Source organism: Chaetodon trifascialis, chromosome 13, assembly GCF_039877785.1.
Source record: "Chaetodon trifascialis isolate fChaTrf1 chromosome 13, fChaTrf1.hap1, whole genome shotgun sequence".
NCBI classification, from domain to species: Eukaryota; Metazoa; Chordata; class Actinopteri; order Chaetodontiformes; family Chaetodontidae; genus Chaetodon; species Chaetodon trifascialis.
Genome location: NC_092068.1, coordinates 867317 through 885993, shown reverse-complemented (window position 1 = coordinate 885993; position 18677 = coordinate 867317). Strand labels below are relative to the sequence as shown.

General features: G+C 40.9%; 1 protein-coding gene across 1 annotated transcript in view; it reads left to right on the top strand.

Annotated features, from left to right (window-relative positions):
* The window catches only part of piezo1 (piezo type mechanosensitive ion channel component 1 (Er blood group)), a 308724-nt gene that overhangs the window by 103310 nt on the left and 186737 nt on the right, over positions 1-18677 (top strand). Inside the window, exons 5-6 of the mRNA XM_070977141.1 lie at positions 7084-7300; positions 8322-8535. Coding sequence (XP_070833242.1) covers positions 7084-7300; positions 8322-8535 — 431 coding nt within the window. The remainder of the gene's footprint in view (positions 1-7083; positions 7301-8321; positions 8536-18677) is intronic.

Genomic DNA, 18677 nt, shown 5'->3' with positions numbered 1-18677 from the left:
AACAGCTTTTTTGCACCCTTTGTCTGAGGTAGGTGGGGGTGGGGGAAACAGCACCTACTGCCATTGTGTGGGTAGGGGGGTAGAGAACACTCACATATGTGTTGGGAGTGGGACATGATGCAAAGTTGGAGTAGATGTGGATGTACCAGCACACTCATCAGATGTATCATCACTGTGGAACCAGAGATAAAATAAATGAATGAATTTGCTGCTGTATTGTTTTGAAAATCAAATGTAGATCCAAACGAACGAACGAACAAAGTAACAATATTGGTAAAATGATAGATAGATAGATAGATAGATAGATAGATAGATAGATAGATAGATAGATAGATAGATAGATAGATAGATAGATAGATCCAATGGAATATAATCCGACTCAGATTCACCAGAGCCATGACTACTGTTCGGATGCGTGCCCAAATCTTCGTCATCGCTCGATGAGTCTTCCGGGTAAACGTTAGCTCTGCTATCTACTGCAAGTATACGGAGAACCTCCTCTGTTGAAAACATTTTTGCGGACTCTTTTCTGGTTGCTATTGTTGCTGCCTCTCACGAAATGTCGAAAAATGCGAGTGCAGAAAGTGAAACAATGCCTCTGGCTGATCAGCAGTGTGCGCCTGTGCATTTACACAACTCAATAACTTTGCAACCCAGTGGTTGTATTTCATAATCATACCTCTATGGATCAGTCAAAAGTGTAGACATTCGAGGGGAAGCATCCAAAGTTACCACAGAAACACCAGTGACGATCCAGAAGGAAGTAACATCGAAGACAGTTTATTGCATGAAGAGCACTCCCCCCCACTGTAGAAGCCTCCTCCTCATTATGTAAACAACCAGGACCCTCGCGGTTGATCTCAAACTAACACAGGGTCATCGGAGGAGACATTAGCATTAGTTTTTTCGAGCTGGAATATAACTTTTGACCAGAAAACAGCAAATGTATACTGTATGCTTTTGAGAAATATTTTTCTGCTACTCTTTGGCTGCTGGCTCGCCGAGTTTTCGTCGCACAGTGAGGAGGCAGACATCTCCGTGATCACCAGACTCTCTGCTTTCATATGATATCAGGCTTTTGTGGCTTGTGTACAGCGGTGAACACTGCAGACGCTCTGAAGTGGACGTACGCTATTTTCGTGTTTTTGTTTTATGCCCATATAATTTATTGCAATATGAATTAGGTTTCGTTTTGGTGGCAATGCTTGGTAGAGGCTTTTAGCTGAGTTTCTCCCCTTATTCTGGTATGGTACAAGTTAGGATTGGTGTTTATAAGTGTGACCATCGATCATCAATGTGCACGTGCATCCCAGGTTGCCCCCTGTACAGGGGGCACCGTACTGAAAAGGTTACAGGTGAGGCAAGGAGCTGGTGTGATTGGTGAAGATTTGACTTGGCTGTGTCAAACCTACTCCATGCCTTCTCCCCTCCCTCTTTCTTTTGGGACTGAAATGAGGAAGAGGAGGAGGAGATGCACTGGCGGCGCAGTGCACGAAATTACCAAAGTCGAAAATAGAGCCCTAGATCTTTGCCACCTGTTATTGCATATCATAGCAGTGTTTTGCTGGTATTCCTCTATACTGTGCTCATGGAGATGCTGGGCTGCTGCCTTCTTCCCTAAACTAGACATATATTGCATATGCAATAAAGAAGAATTAAACAATGGTGACATGGTGCTGATTTTTATAACCACTCAATAAATATTAAGTAATTGTTTGTGTATAATGAACCCGAAATGTTGCACACATATAGGCACTGGATTCAAGTATCGTGAAATTAAGAAATCGTTTTACATCGTACATGTCTGTCCCTTGTATGTGCACATAACACACCATAGACTAAAGCACATAAGCAACTTATAAATTCCAACGTTCAGTCTAAGGGAAAAAACATATCCAAAAATAACTTTGTCATATACATAGAATGATTAGGAGAGTGTGTGCTGAGAAAAGGCAAAGTGCACAGAACTTCGTCTTTTCTCACTACTTTGCCTTTCCATTTCAGCAGTACAAACATCAGTTCACACTATTAGAGGCTAACACAGTTAAAGTCAAACATACTGTATACTGGGATTACAAAGTTCACAATACTCACAATAAGTTTCCATCTCTCTGTCATTCAAGAACAACACTGAACAACTCCTTGTCTATATCACAAATAAGCTTTTGCATTGCTGCAGCTATTAACTTCTTATCATTCTCATGATGTCATGTAAATTCAATATATACCCATGAAATAACAATTTTACAGGTTCTCTGTTATATCTACAGAATATGGAACTATGGAAAATAAATGCTTGTTAAAAATCTGAAAACATAAAATCTAAAGCGCACCTTTTATTCGTACTTTGTTTCATATGGTGTAAGATCACTGTCAAAAAGACATGTCCATAATTTAAGTTTCATATTTGTAAAGTTAACAATTTGTGTGTCATAAAAGTTATTTTACACAAAATTCCGCTGTCATACGTATCTGTGAAATTGGGTTCGGGTTACGAGTGTTTTTATACGAGTATGTGTCTTAAAGCTGTGAGTGCAAAGTCTTGAGAATACACCTCATTTTTTTACAACTAGAAAAGTCTTCACTGTGGATACGAATTCAAGTTTATGGGTACGACTCGAAAAGTGCTGAAATGACGTCACTGAGGTCACAGTTAAGTCGCAGGGGAAAGTAATCGATCAGCAATTCCTCCAACTGCGCATGCTCCATATGCAAACATGCAGGGAGATGGTGGCGTCGGATAATGTCAATAATAACGTGCATAGCCATTATTGATTTCATAAAATCGAACCATTTTATACAATATACATTTCTTGGACTCACATACTTATTGCTTTAGCTTGCAAGCTAAAGATATTTACATGCCGATGAAGCTAGCTTAGTGCTATCGTTACTGTGTGCTATCATTCATAACTTTGTGTAAAGTTAACACGGAAAGAGGGAGAAGGTTGATATGGAGAAATAAACCCAGACATGATGAATCATCTTATTGCACGGTTTATGAGTGAAATTATAAATTTGAGACAATAATTTACTGGTTCACGTTAACTCACCCCAAATCTGGCTTGACTGTTAATGCTCTGGTCGAAAATGATGAGGACAGTGCATTTTTTGAGGGGTAACGTTATATGTTTCATAGCTGTCTAGTGCTAACTAATTAGCACTGGCCCACTTCTAATCCCAGTAACGATAGCACTAAACTAGCTTCATCGGCATGTAAATATCTTTATCTTGCAAGCTAAAGCAATAAGTATGTGAGTTCAAGAAATGTATATTATATAAAATGGTTTGATTTTATGAAATAAATAATGGCTATGCATGTTATTATTGACGTTATCTGTGCAGGGCTCTCAAGTTTTGAACTGAGTTCAGAGTGAGATTTGGCAGCGGCAGTGAGGGTTGGGGTGGGGACGGGGGTCTGGGGCCCGTTTCACAAAGCAGGTTTAGTGAAAACTCTGAGTTGGCTGAAATGAAGGAAACTCAGAGTTTTCCATTTCACAAAGGGAGGTAACTCAAACCAGAGAAAGAGGGGTAACTTATGCCTGTTTCACAGAGAGAGGTAACTTAAGCTCTCGGTCAGTTACCATGGTAACAGACTCTATGAACCTAACCTGGTCGGGACCAGGTTTTTCTCAATGAACCTCGAGTTTCTCTCTGTCTCCGCCCTCTGTCAGCCACACACGTTTTTTTGATTTCATCATTCATTCAGTCAGCAGGCGAGTTTTGGCATAACATAGTTCTGCCGTCTGTTATTTAAAAAAATCAATCAGTAGGCCTATATTAGAAGTCCACTTTTTTCACTAACATGGCATGTCCTTTTGACAACGATCCTGTGGATGAAGGTGCAGCATTACTGCGCAGGGAATTAAATATTCGTCAGGAGATGGTTATCAGACCGCGCATAGATGTTCTGGCATTTCCAGACAATTATCTTTTTGAACGGTACCGTTTCACGTCACAGTCCATCATCTATATAATAACCTAATCCGTCTTTACATTTGCAACATTACCAGCCCTAGTCATGCTCTCACATCCCAGCAGATATTGTGTGTTGCGCAGCGTTTCTTTGCAAATGGGAGTTCTTCGTATAATATCGGAGATGCAGAGCACTTAAATAAGGCAACTGTATGCAGGATGGTCAGAAAAGTGTGCCTCGCCGTGAAACGGCTATTACCCATCTTTGTGGTTTTCCCTGAACATAAACCTGTCAGAGTCATCAAGGAGGAGTTCCACAGGATTGCAGGTGAATGATGTAGAGATCCAAATGAATTTTAAATTATTTTCCATTAATGACATTGTGCTGCAACCTCAGAATGGGAGTAGTAATTTTAATTTCTTTTAGGATTTCCCAGTGTGATTGGCTGTATAGATGGCCCACACATGACCCTGACCCTGAACCAGGCCCCCAACAGAACTTCAACCGGGCTCACTGCAGGACAAGAGCCCGGGTGGAGATGACCATAGGCCTGCTGAAAGCCCATTTCCAGTGCCTACGTCACCTCAGGGTGACCCCTGAGAGGGCCTGTGATATTATTGTGGCATATATTGTTCTTCATAATATTGCCACTATTAGAGGAGAGCAACACCCTGCCCTACAAATTGAAGACCCTGGTGATGACCCCATCCACCTGCCAGCTATGCAGGACGGCAGAGCAGTCAGAGACACCATATGCCATAGTCACTTCAGAGATTGAGTCACCATCATCACCACCACCACAGCAGTCAAATAAAGACACAATACACACTTTATTTGGTCTTCTTTATTTGCTACAAATACAAGAGCTAGATTAGTTAATGTTCCAGTTCAGTTAACATAATTAACATAATTCACCCGTGACTATGCACCCACCTCTAATTTGTGCTCCAGTATTTCAATTTCTAGATCTGCCCTCCTAATCTGGCGGTCCAAGTATTGCATTTCTTTGTTGGTTTTTTGGATTTTTTTCAGCAGGTGAATTTTATAAATCTCTTTTACTGGTAACTGGGAATACATACATTACATTAAATTATACAGTTGCACATGAATTCCACAGAATTAACCTCTGGTGTTTACTGAACATTCATCTTACTGTGTCAATCTGTGCAGTGGAAGTTGAGGGATTCTCCTGCTGCTGCCCAGCCATGCCCTGTGAAAAAAGGATGAGAATGTGTTAATACTTCAGTGTAGGCTAAATGTCACCCTCTATATTCCACCAGAATGTTAAGAAATGTAAATGGGAAGAGAATTATAAGTAACATATCAAGATGTTACCTCTATAGGCCTTTCTGGATCTGGCTTAGGGCCAGCTCCTTTGCCTCTGTTAGAGGTGGCGGTGCTGGGCCACCACCCGTTTTGCGGGCATCTGCCATCTTTCTGTTGGCTGAGCAGAAGTCTGTGTTGGTTTAAATGGGCTTAATTATTTAACAGAATAAGATATAGATGAGAAGACATTTATGTGTGTGAAAACAGCATTATGTTGGGAATAAAACAACAACGTTTTTATATTTCATTTCTTAAACTGCTGCCAAGTGCGCTTCTCCCCCACGGGATTGCACCTACATGAAATAAATTAATGAGCTACCATTCAAGCAGTTTTCCCCTGTAATATTAGTGTGATTGCAAAGGACTGCATTTAAACTTACACATTGACCCGAGCAGCAATGTTCTCCCACGCCATCTCTCTCTCTTTTGCAGCTGCAGCGGTGTTGCACTTTTTTCTCAAAACGTGTTCAAACTCGCCGCATGAGCGCATTAAGATTTCCAGCTCTAGTGTGGTAAAAAACGCAGCCCTCCTCTTCCCCGTTGCCATGGTGACTCGTTGAATCGGGGCTCCATTGATGTTGGCTTTTTATAGTTGTGGTGCACGTGCTTAACTCTGAGTTAATCTACTGTGAGTTGATTGAATGAACTCAAATCACCTGTTCTGAAACTGGAAACTCTGAGTTTTCTATCTCAGGCTAGATCAACTCAAGGTTCAGGATTAGACTCGGAGTTTGTTGAACCTCCTTTGTGAAACGGGCCCCTGATCTGATAAATGACACATAAATTGGTACAAATAAAAATATTTATTCAGTTCAGCATTTCTTACTGTAACTGTGTGTGTGTGTGTGTGTGTGTGTGTGTGTGTGTGTGTGTGTGTGTGTAATCCCCGCCCTTCCCCATCCTGCTCAGAGCATAAAAAAAAAAAAAAAACACAAAGCGGCTGCCGCTCCGGCTCCCAGGCAGGAGACCGCTCTGATCGTTCACTTCAAAGAGTGGCTCTACGAGGCGTTTCGTTATAAAATAGTGGCGCAACTTGGTGGGCGTTATCCTGGTAATTTCTGTGTGAGAAATACAAGATATGGCGTGTGGGCATGTGAATGGGTTGAAGTGCGTGTGTCTCACGCCCAATGGGTGAGACTTTAGAGCTTTGCCAGTGAAGTCTCCCCGGGGATGGTGGCGTTGCCCTGCATGTTTGCGTCTGGGGCATACGCATGCACAGTTGGAGGAATCGCCGATCGATTACTTTCCCCTGCGACTTGACTGTGACCTCAGTGACATCATTTCAGCACTTTCCGAGTTGTACCCGTAAACTTGAATTCATATCCACAGTGAAGACTTCGTAGTCGTAGAAAAGTGAGTCGTATTCTCAAGACTTTGCACTCACAGCTTTTAGACTCATACTCATATAAAAACACTCGTAACCCCAACCCAATTTCACAGACACGTATGACAGCGGGATTTTGTGTAAAACAACTTTTATGACACACAAATTGTTAACTTTACAAATACAAAACTTAAATGATCGACACGTCTTTTTGACAGCGATCTTACACCATAGTTTCAGTTGATGTGATCGAATGTCATAATCATTGACCTGATGATATGGCAGAAAATCATTTACTTTTAGTCTTAAAAGTTTTTCCCAGTTCTATCTGTTAGGAGCTATTATTAGCTCTTTGGTGTTTCATGAATACAGCCTGACTTGTAAATACATTCTTGTGCAGTCATTGCAACTGCACTGTCTGAAGCAAAGAAAATGTACACGATTGTGATTTAATGTGGTAACTAAATGCACTGTATATTGTAATTAGAACTTTCTTTTTGTCTCTTTACCACCTCAGCTGGAAGATGATCCAACAGACAAAATTACAGGTAATGAGAAGGAAGAAGTGTCTGGTGATGAAGATGAAGAAGAGGAGTCATTACCTGGTGACCCTGAAGAGGAGATTTCCACAGCAACCAGAGCCAAGCAGCTGGCTGACCGTTTGAAGGCCACAGCCCGGAAAGTTCTGCGGGACTTGGGGAGAATCTTGGCAATCAGCCTGCTAGCTTTGGCTGGTAGGATCTGTGCAACAACATTACCTTCTCAGGTTTCAGTTCAGACAGTGGTATCTGGTACACTAGATGTTCATTTTCAAATTTTTACTCAGATTTATTTTACCAGGCTGTTTACATGCATTCAAGTGTATATCTGTCTCATATCCAGAGACAGCATTTACTGACCGCTATTCTGAGATACTGACTATGCATAAATAAATACCCAGAAAATGCATTGTTAGCGTCATGTCTAATTATCTAATCTGATCTATACCATCATTTCCACTAGGCCTACACTGTATAATCATGACAGAAGTTGAGTTTGTGGTATAGCAGTTGTATATATGACAGCTTAGAAAATATTTGATTTTTCTGTTCACATTGTTAAAAACTACAAAAACTGACAGATGTAGTGGGGTAAAACAGTCTTAAACAATACATCTTACAATTAAATGCATGTTTAAGGAATTGTTAAAAGAGAGAAACATGAAAGTATTTTTATGCACAAATGAATAATTTGTGTGGATGAGTTATTCCTTTAGGAGCACAAATTTATTTTCCCCATCACACCCCCTGCTGACATACTGTATATGCCACATACGAGATCTAATTTGGCACACTCAAATGCTCTGATGTAAATCTCAAATAATGATCAGATCAAAATCAAGGAATGTTTAAAAATGCTGTAAGCTGCACCATAATGACTCATGTTGTATATTAACTACAATGTTATTTTCCACAGCACTAATAGCATTAGTTATTTCTCTGTGTTTTCCTGATATGATAGTATCCCATTCAGACAGTCACATAACCCTGTTTTTGTGACTGTCTCTGGATGAGTCAACAGTATAGGGAAATGAATGTGCACTGCTTTTCATGTAATCCAACCAACCTATAAACACAACACACAAATTGAATCATCAATCATCAATCAAACACTAAATTCCAAGGATTACAATTGACAGCAAGTATTTAAAGATTCATTTATTATGAGTGTGTGTCTGTGTATATTGAATGTCTGTCTCATCCTTTTTCCATCCAGGCATCACACTGCCCTCTGCCTTCTCAGCCATCTACTTCCTGCTTTTCATTGGTGTTTGCACATGGTGGGCATGCCACCTTCCCATCAGTCACCTTGGTTTCAATGCGCTATGCGTGATGGTGGGCTTCTTCACCTCTGGTCACATGGTTTGTCTGTACTTGTACCAGAGTCAGCTGGCCCAGGCCCTGTTCCCCCCACAAAGTCTGTGGGCCAGGTAAGACTGTAGCAAACTGTACATGAAACCATAAAATGTTTACCTTCAAATGATCTATTTTTATTATTATTTTTTTTTTTATATTTATATTTTTTTATTTTCAAGAGAGCAAAACAGATAATGACAACATAATCTACAAGACATCCCGTGCAACATTGGTTACAGTGTCATACATACCTACAAACAAACAAACAAAAACAAAAAAAAGGCGGGGGGTTGGGGGGAAGGGGGTATAGATGTACAGATTTGGTTCAGATGAACATTTTAGGGTAAAGATTCTGAGGCAGTCAGATTATTATTCTGTTACCCATGTATTGTCCAGTGTCATAGTCTGTGTTGAGGCTGCACTCTCCATTGAAAGTAAATCCAGGAAGTCCTTTAACCAGTTCTGTATATTATAGCAGTCTGGTTTACAGGATTTCCAGTTCATAAGTATTGTCCTTCTCTTGTCCTCACAGAAGAAGGCTAATGCAACAATACGTTGTGTATTTCAACTTTTTCTAAACTATTTCCCAATATACACAGAGCAGGACATTGTGGAATATGGACATTCAATATAGTCTTTAGAACATTTATTACCTCAGTCCAAAAATGTTTAACCGCTGGGCAGGACCACAGTAAGTGCACAAGAGTACCAACCCTACCACAGCCATGCCAGCACAGTTCAGAAGCATTTGGATCTTTTTTTTTTTAATTTATATGGTGTAATATACGCCCTGTGTATAATTTTCATTTGAATAATTTTATATCTGACACAGCTGGACATAGATGTTGAACGTTTCAATACTAAGTCCCATTGATCTGAAGTAAGGGATGAGCCCATTAGCCTTCCCATTGTATTTTGGTGGGAATAGTGCTATCAGGGAGGGATAGACTTAATATCCTACATACATTTGAGACAGCTCCTCGCCCAGTAGCAGCCTTGCTAAATTTACCATCAAGGATACTTGCAGATCCCAGTACGATTCCCTTTGATGTTAGTTTTTAAAGATGGATCTCAGCTGTAGGTGTTGTAGAAATTCAGAGTCATTCAAACCAAACTGTGCTTTAATCTCATCAAATGGTATGATACTTCCACCTCTTACAATCTGCCCCACCTGGGAGACATTATGATTTTGCCAACTGTTCTCTGCCAGTATTTTACCACCAGCAGTTAGCAGCGGATTATTCCAGATTGGGCATGATGGTAGAGACACTCCATTTATTAACAGTTTTTTATGTATTGCCTTTACAATTTCACAAGAGAATTCAATTAACACATTATTTAGTTTAAAATCATACTTTGGATGGTACCATAATGACTTTATAGAAATCAATTTATTATATTCAGATATGGTCCTCTCCTCCATCCACTCCCAGCTACTTACTGCGTATTGATTTTTATCTTTGTATGGCCATGACAGTGGATATCTGGCATGGTATGCTAAATAATAAAAATGAACATCTGGAATACCCAGCCCTCCTTCTAGGCATGGCCAACATTTTACGATTGATTCTAGGCTTTTTATCATGCCATAAAAATCTTGAAAATAATTTGTCAATTTCCTTGAACCATTGCTGGGGAAACTTTAATGGTATGGCTGATATGAGAAAGGAAAATCTGAGCAGGAGGTTCACCTTTATTACCTCTGCTCTTCCCCACAGCGATAAAGGCAGGACCGTCCATCTCTTTATTTACTTGCTTTCAACATACTAGGGCCATTTAAATCAAATATCTTACTGATTGGGAATCTGATGTTTATTCCAAGATACTTCATACCTTGAGGTTTCCACACAAAGGGTGCAGAGACAAGATGTACTGCAAAGGTATGGTGATTAAGAGGAATAGACTCACTCTTATTGCAATTCATTTTATATCCAGACAGTTGACCAAATTTTTCTATAAGTTTTAACAGATGTGGTATTGAGTATGTTGGGTTAGATAATGTCAATAAAATGTCACCAGCATAAAGGTTTGCTTTAAAATCATATTCACTCAAATTAATACCCGATATTTTTATTTGCTCGTATGGCACAGGCCAGTGGCTCTAGTGCTAAAATAAAAATGGCTGGTGAGACTGGGCAGCCTTATCTTGTGGATCTGAAGGGGATGAGATATCACACCATTTGTTTTGGTTTAGCAGTTGGTTGATAATGCATTACCTTGATCCACTGCATACATATTGGGCCAAAACCAAATTTGGTTAATGCATAAAATAAAAAAGGCCACTCTATCAAAGGCTTTTTCAGCATCCGCTGGATGCTGAAGGGTTGAGGCTCTTACCATCACATGGAGGAGTCTCCTCTTATTATTGGAGGCCAGGCGGCCTCAAATGAAGCCAACCTGGTCCAGATGTCCAATGTGGGGATTACCTTTTCCAGGCGTGTTGCAAGAATCTTGGCAAATAGCTTATAATCATTATTTAAGAGACTCAATGGTCAGAAAAATTATTGTGTATGATCTTTTCCTGGCTTTGGGATTAAAGAAATTATAGCAGATCACATAGTCATTGGCATTGACTGTTTAGAGATAACATCATTGTAGAGCATAGTGAGAAATGGAGTTAGTGTGTCCTGGAAACTTTTATAAAACTCTATACTGTAGCCATCTTCACCTGGGGTTTTTCCAGATGAGAGCGCTTTAATAGCAGATTGTACCTCTGTTTCCAGAACACATGTCTCCAGTTTCTCCCTATCTTCAATCTTACTCAGTACTCAGTCCTTTTTAAGCTGGTGGGTTATTCAGCTCTGAACTTAGCTGAGGCTCTGCAAGTGGCATCTTAACCAGCCCGACGATTTAGGTGCCGTTGGCCATTAATATTACACTAATTGTACCTGAGGACCGAGGAAAACAGATAGATATATTGGACAGCCAATAGCCTATGATAACATAAAACACATTAATTGCGCCACTTTGTTCTGTCATCACATTGACTGATCCATTTCAAAATTTCTAAGTAGTCCAAAAATAATCGGTGGCCTATTAAGATAACAAACATAAATAACTCACATCAGTCTGCCAGTGCGCATCTGCAGTGCCTCGCGTTATCCAAAAATATTTGGAAGGTGCCGTTTTAGTTCTGTGGCCGCATCCTCTGGGCTTTTGAAGATGTATTTGTTCCCATCAATAGTAACAATGAGCCTCACTGGGTGCAGGATGCAGTATTGGTAATCTGTACCGCGGAGTTTTTTCTTGATGTCCACGTATTCCGCTCATTTGCGTTGGAGCTCCACAGGTAAATCTTGTTGAATGTAGAACGGCTTTCCTTTCCAGACCAGCCTCTTCTTACCTGCCGCTCTTAAGATGTTTTGCTCATCCCACCGTAGTAGTCGTAGTAGAGGACGGAGGCTGTGGTGTTGTCTCTCCACTTCTGGTACCGGGTCTGTTGGTTTCAGGTCCAGGACGTACCGGAGGATCTCCGCCATCTGCTCCTTTTGTCCACTTGTCTCCAGCAGGCCTTCTTCTAAACCCATCAGGATTAGACTATTTCTTTTACTGTGGGTTTCCAACATTGTCGTCTTGTTTTTTAGATAATCCACGTCCTTGGTGAGTTCTTTAATAAATTTCTTAGTAGTATTGCATCCCCCAGTTCTCCTATTCGTGCCTCAGCATTGTTCATCCTGTTCAGCACTGCTTTGGTGTCTTTTTTCAGCCCTTTGATAGAGTCACTGAGTTCGTCAAATGTGGACTCAAATGAGGTTTTAATGCTGTTGATCTGGATCAAAAGCTGTTGGGCCCAAGCCTGCGGTTCTTCCTCACCCATAATTTGTTTATGGGCCGCGTGCTCAGTGTCACGTTTTCTTTGTCTTGTCTCTCAATGGGTTGTTTCTCCTGACATCCACGCAGCAGTATGCATTACTGGAGTATTTAGATACAGTTGGCACCATTTATGGTGTTTGTTTGTTTAGGCGGAGGCAGAGTTTAAGCGCATTAAGGTCTGTGATTGCGAGAGTGACTAGCATGCCAGTCCTGACTTGTCACGTGATCCGAATTCTCTCAAATGATCTCATTAATATTTGAGCTCTAGGATGACTTCATTACAAGGTGAGAAGACAGGTAATTACACTACACTACATACTGTGGTTCTTTCTGATGTTCAAAACATTGCAGAATGTTCATTAATTTGCAGAAGCAACACTGATCCTTTTTAAATAGAAAATTTCCTTGTCACCACAAATTTGATAATAAGGGCTCTATTATCCTGAAACAGGATGCCGACACAAACCCAAGTCCAATCTCCTGATCATATGTAGGTATGACAAGGACATTTTCACAATTTTGGTGACCACAGGCACTGGCACGACGTGTAGCCCTTTGCAACAAAGAAGAAAGGCTGAATACATTTTCAGTAGGAGGAATACAGAATCAGCAGGTGGAGGGTGAGCAAGAGTGATGACCAATCATATGAGCACTTCTCATCCCCTGTAAAAGCAGCAACAGGTGGAGAAGGACACATGCTAATGAGCACTTGAAGTTCCGAAATATAAATTCACAATGTCTCAAATATAAATATACATTGCCCAAGCAGCAGATGTATGTGTGCTGCAGCCACTGGCATACTAGTGCTGCCGTTTATGTAGTGCAAACAGTTATTAAAGACTAATTGATACATTTTAACTTAGCAATTTGCTAATACTTTACAAAACATTTACGGATAGGCTTTGCACAGTATACAGTACAAAGTTAATGAGCTAGTGTGTAATATTGATTAGTGTTTGCAGATTGGATTGACAATCTGATGGTGTATATACTGTATATCATCACAGAGCTTTGAAAGACTATATAACTGTGATGGAAAAAAGTCTTAACTCGGTTGTAGGTAAACTGATATGACATTTGGTTTTCATCATATATCACTGTGTGTCGAGCTGAGCGACTGCCCTTTCAATCTCAGTCATACTAGGATGAGCACTAGCACTTTTCAAAAAACAAAGTTACAAAGTGCTTTACAAGGTTATTGGAATATAGGATGCCTTTGCCTAAATTTGGAATATATCCCAATTAGGAATATAGACTATTTTTGGAATGTACAGTTGCATCATTTTGGAATGTAGCCTAATTTTGGAATAAATCCAAATTTGTAGTCTACTAATTTTCAAAAATATTCTAACGTGAAATATATCCTAACTTGTATTATAGCCTCACTTTGGAATATAGCCTAATTTTGGAATATATTCTAACTTGGAATCTACAGATTTTAGAATATGTCCTAACTTGGAATATAGCCTAACTTTACATATATCCTAACTGAGGATAGAGCCTAATTTCGGAATATAGTCTAATTTGGAAACTGATAACTTTGGAACATAGCCTAATTTTGGAATGTACCCTAATCTGGAACCTGATAGTGTTTGGCAGTCTGCCACCAAATAGTTAGACCCAATGATGCAGACCCGGAGACAGGACTTATGAAAATCAGAAGGCAGTTTATTAACAAAAAGGCAAACAAAAAGCGCACTCAACGAGTGGACAAAAACAAACGAAAGACGCACTCAAAAGGAGTGGATAAACAAAAGGAGCTCCGACAAAGCAGGTATCACAAACAAGGCATGCGTGGAAGCAGCAGGTAGGCACTGGAACAAAAGAAAAGAGCACACTATCAGTGGCTGGAACAAAACAGTGGAACACTAGCAATTTCTCGGGAAGGAGAGGAAGACAAAGAGACTTAGTACTTACAACCAATAGACCAGACACCGTCATGGGAGGATGAGGAATAATCCGGCAAGGAAGAGAAGACTGCTCACTTCTTAAATACTCCACACAATGAGGAAGTGTGCTTCACAGGTGAGTGCTGGAGACGGAGCTGGCTGCAGGTAAGGGGATGCCCAGCCACGCCAACAGGGGTCAACAGACAGACACACACACAGGGAAAAAGGGCAAGGAGACACGAGGAGAGACAGAAAGGCAGGATCCTAACAGATAGTTTTGGAATGCATCCTAACTTGCAATGTAACCCAAACAGTCACAAAAGGCCACAAACAATTATGTTAAAATGTCCTTGGGCAAAATGCTTCATATGGCTGTACCATGGGTGAGCACAGAATCACTGGGGGGTGTTTTGGATAGAAAGAACGGTATCACTCCTGATGAACAGGTAGGCACATTGCATGGCAGCCTCTGTCATCATTGCATGCATGCGTGCATAAATGGGTTTAAAGTTCTTTTAGTGGCCAGCAGACAGGAAAAGCACTATATAAATGTTGTCCATTTGTGATTTAAGTAGTACAATTGGGTAGAAAGCAATCTGGCAACAAGTTCTTTTACTTTTAAATCCCAGTGTTGTGTTTGAAGATTTAAGTCTGCATTGATGGAACTAAAATGGTAAATAATTCAGTGGACTGATTGCAGAAAATGAGAAGGATGTCAACCAGATATTGAAAACCCCCTTCCATCAATTGGACTGAAAGTGTAGGCAGATACCCACTGATAAGCTGGGCAGGTGGTGGGGGTCTAGAGGAAGGCTGAAGCAGGCATTCCTTGATTGACTTGAGGAAGGGGTGATGTGCATGGCCCGGGGAAGATGAAATGGGGACTGTCGTTGGATTGACGACCTTGGAGACTGGAAACGGATAGACAAACTAAGGAGCCAACTTAAAGGATTTTGCCTGGAGTGGTAAGTCCAGCATATATATAGTCAACCCTTTATCCTAGGATGTAGTGGGAAGCAGGGACATGGTTGCAGTTGATGGTTCTGTGGTGGTGGTTGGATGTGTGGAGGAGAGTGGAGCAAGCCAGCATCTAGGTGCGACAGCAGCAAACAAAGTTTTGGACAGATGGAAAGCTGGCCTTTCATTCTTGGTTCAGGAAAAGAGGAGGTTGGTAGCCATGGAAACACTGGAAGAAGGAAAGGCTGGTGTGAGAGCTGAGTAGAGAGTTGTGGGCATACTGTACCCAGAGGAGCTGCCTGGACCAAGATGCATGGTTCATGTAGTGTAGTGCCTTCATCTCCTGGTTCGTGCAGTCAATCTGGCTGTTGGGCTGGGGACGGAAACCTGAGGACAGGCTGACAGTGGCTCCCAGTAGGCTGCAAAATCAAAAGCGAGATGTAAACTGGGACCCTCAATTGGAAAATAAAGTAAATGGTAAATGGACTGTTTTCTAGTCAGATGACCACTCAAAGTGCTTTTACAACTCAAGTTTCATTCACTGATTCACACACACATGGTGGCTAGGCCATCTACACATGATGAGCTTTTCACCATTCACACACACTCACACACTGATGGCACAGCATTAGGAGCAATTTGGGATTCAGTGTCTAGCTCAAGGATACTTGACTCTGATAAGTGGACGACCGCTCTACCTCCTGAGCCACAACTGGTTGGAAAGGGGCTAGGAGGGAGTGGCTGGATCTGGAATGAAATAAGAGTCAGTATGCCAGAGAGAATGGAACACTAAACACCATGAAAATCATGCTATGGTGGATTTGTGACAGCTGGTGCAGTTAGTCTATGAGTCTATGCAGCCTGTGACGTGTAGAGTTTCCTGTTACCAGAACTTTAATGAATATATTAATTGAAGAAACTGACCAGAGAGTGTGAGAGCCTCTGTAATCTGCATATATCAGTGCTTTTTTTAAATTAATTTTAATCAAGCTTATTCATTTTTATCCATTATTTTCTCTACAGTTGTGCACTCCCACAGTATTCTGTGCTCTGAGCACTGCCCAGCAGAAATGACCTTATATTTGATTACAGACCAGGTTAAGTTTTATATTAATGGGTTGTAATAGATTTATAGATAATTGATAAAAACAAATCAATTTGTAGACTTTCATACTGTCCCGCAACAACAGGACTGGTTGTCACATACACCTGGTATTGATAAATCATGCCTCCTTCAAAGCAATGACCATTTGAGGATTGCATTGATCCTCCTCAAGGTTTATACCATCCATCCATCCATCCATTATCTATACCGCCTATCCCTTTCAGGATTGCAGGGGGGCTGGAGCCTATCCCAGCTGTCAACGGGCGAGAGGCGGGGTACACCCTGGACCGGTCACCAGTCAATTGCAGGGCAACACACAAGACAAACAATCACACTCACACTCACACCTAGGGGCAATTTAAGAGTCACCAATTAACCTAATGAGCATGTTTTTGGTCTGTGGGAGGAAGCTGGAGTACCCGGAGAGAACCCACGCATGCACAGGAAGAACATGCAAACACACAGAAAGGCCCCACCCGGGGATCAAACCGGCAAACTTCTTGCTGTGAGGCACGTGCCACCGTACCGCTACCATAAATTCCTCAGGCACAATGAATTTCACCCTAAATTGCCCCCCCTCATCCTGTTTCCTTCATCGAATGTCCTTCTGTCCTCTCCCTCACCTTAGGGAGAAAGGGCCACAAAAACTACAATTCATAGACTGATTCCTGGGATTAGTAAGTCATTTAATTCCTATATTTGCAAATGGGTTCTGTACTAAATTTGTGGTCAGGAGATAAACAAATACCTCAAACCTGTTTTAAAACCTTTTCATTAACATGCTTTATTTGTTAATGGCATATAGGATGGAGGGTGTGAGTACTTGGAATGTGTATCTGATGAGACCTACACTGTTTAGGGAGGACCAGGCACAGCAGAGGACTGACCAGTTGTCGGAGGGTATTTTAATATAATAATAATAATAATAATAATAATAATAATAATAATAATAATAATAATAATAATAATAATTAATGCTGTCAGGCGATTAAAAAAAATAATCTAATTAATTACAGGATTTGTAATTAATTAATCTAATTAATCGCATTTTAATCTCATATCTGCTAAAGGTCCCCAAATAAAGAATTTGAATTCTAGGACATTACAATTCACTGACATTCACATTACAGCTGGTGAATTCTTTTCATCACTGTAGTTCTCGACGGTAGCTGGAAATTAGAGTCAGATGACGCTATCTGAAACGCCTCTTTTAGGCCCTTGTCTTCCACGACTGAAATCGGCCTGCAATCAGCAGCAACCCACTCTGCGATTGAGTTTGTCAGTTTTTCTGTCGTGGCTTTGCTCATTCGTTTTCCTAACTCAGCAAGTGTGGGTTGGCAGAGTGAGCTCACGGTAGCACTAGCGGCACTAGCAGCAACTACATGTTTAGCGTTTAAATGATAATTCAGGCTGGACCTGCTACGGTGATAGGAAATTCTTTCTTACACAAGGTACAAATCACTGCGTTCTTGTTAATAGTCCCGTCTTTGTTCTTTTTATAAATAAACTTGCCGTTCAAAGGTCCAAGTAGGCTTGCCTCGCTCTCCGGTGTCGCATCCATGTCTGTTGTCACCCTGCTTTTGACTAGTGGCGCAGGTAGGATGCGACCTGCCACTGCAGCCTACGGGTCACTCAAAGGACCAAATTTAAAATGCTTGCGCATTGACTTGCCACTCATGATTAATTGCGTTAATTTTTATAGTGCATTAATTTGCAGCGTAATTAATTAATCTAATTAACGCGTTAAACTGACAGCCCTAGTATGTATGGAATGACTAGCTAGCAGCTGACACTTCATCAGCTCACCTCGCCTTATTGGCTAAACTGAAAGATGAACACGCAGTGTGGCATTCCACTGTTGAGTACAACAGTTTCTCTCTTATTTTTCATCACCTGAGTTCCTGCCAGTTCTGTGTGAGTATCATTTAACTGATTGTTCATCAATCAGCCAAGTCTGACCTTTACTTTAACCTTGACCTTTACCCAGTTGAGGGTGTGTGTGTGTGTGTGTGTGTGTGTGTGTGTGTGTGTGTGTGTGTGTGTGTGTGTGTGTGTGTCTGTTTTTATTTCTATACTTTGGATAATTTCTGTTATTTCTGACTCACAGGAATAGGATAATCCTTACATAGTTGATCATGGCAAGTGATAATAAATCTGCACCACTAAATTGATCATGTCATGATGGCAGCTGTTTTAGTGTTTTTTTTTTTTTCTTTTTGTGCTTTTCTCGTGTTTCTTCCTTCACTAGTCTCAGCTGGTCGTGCTTAAATTTAGATGTACAACTGGGGGGACAAGTGATTTGGTTTTTACTCTTTCTTGGATGGGGGCATAGTGATGTTTGTGAACAACAGATGGTGTAACCCAGGGCACATAGACATAGAGCCTGCTACCTGTTAGCCTTCGACCATATTATCTCCCGTGGGAGTTCTCGCAGGTCATCACAATGATGGCC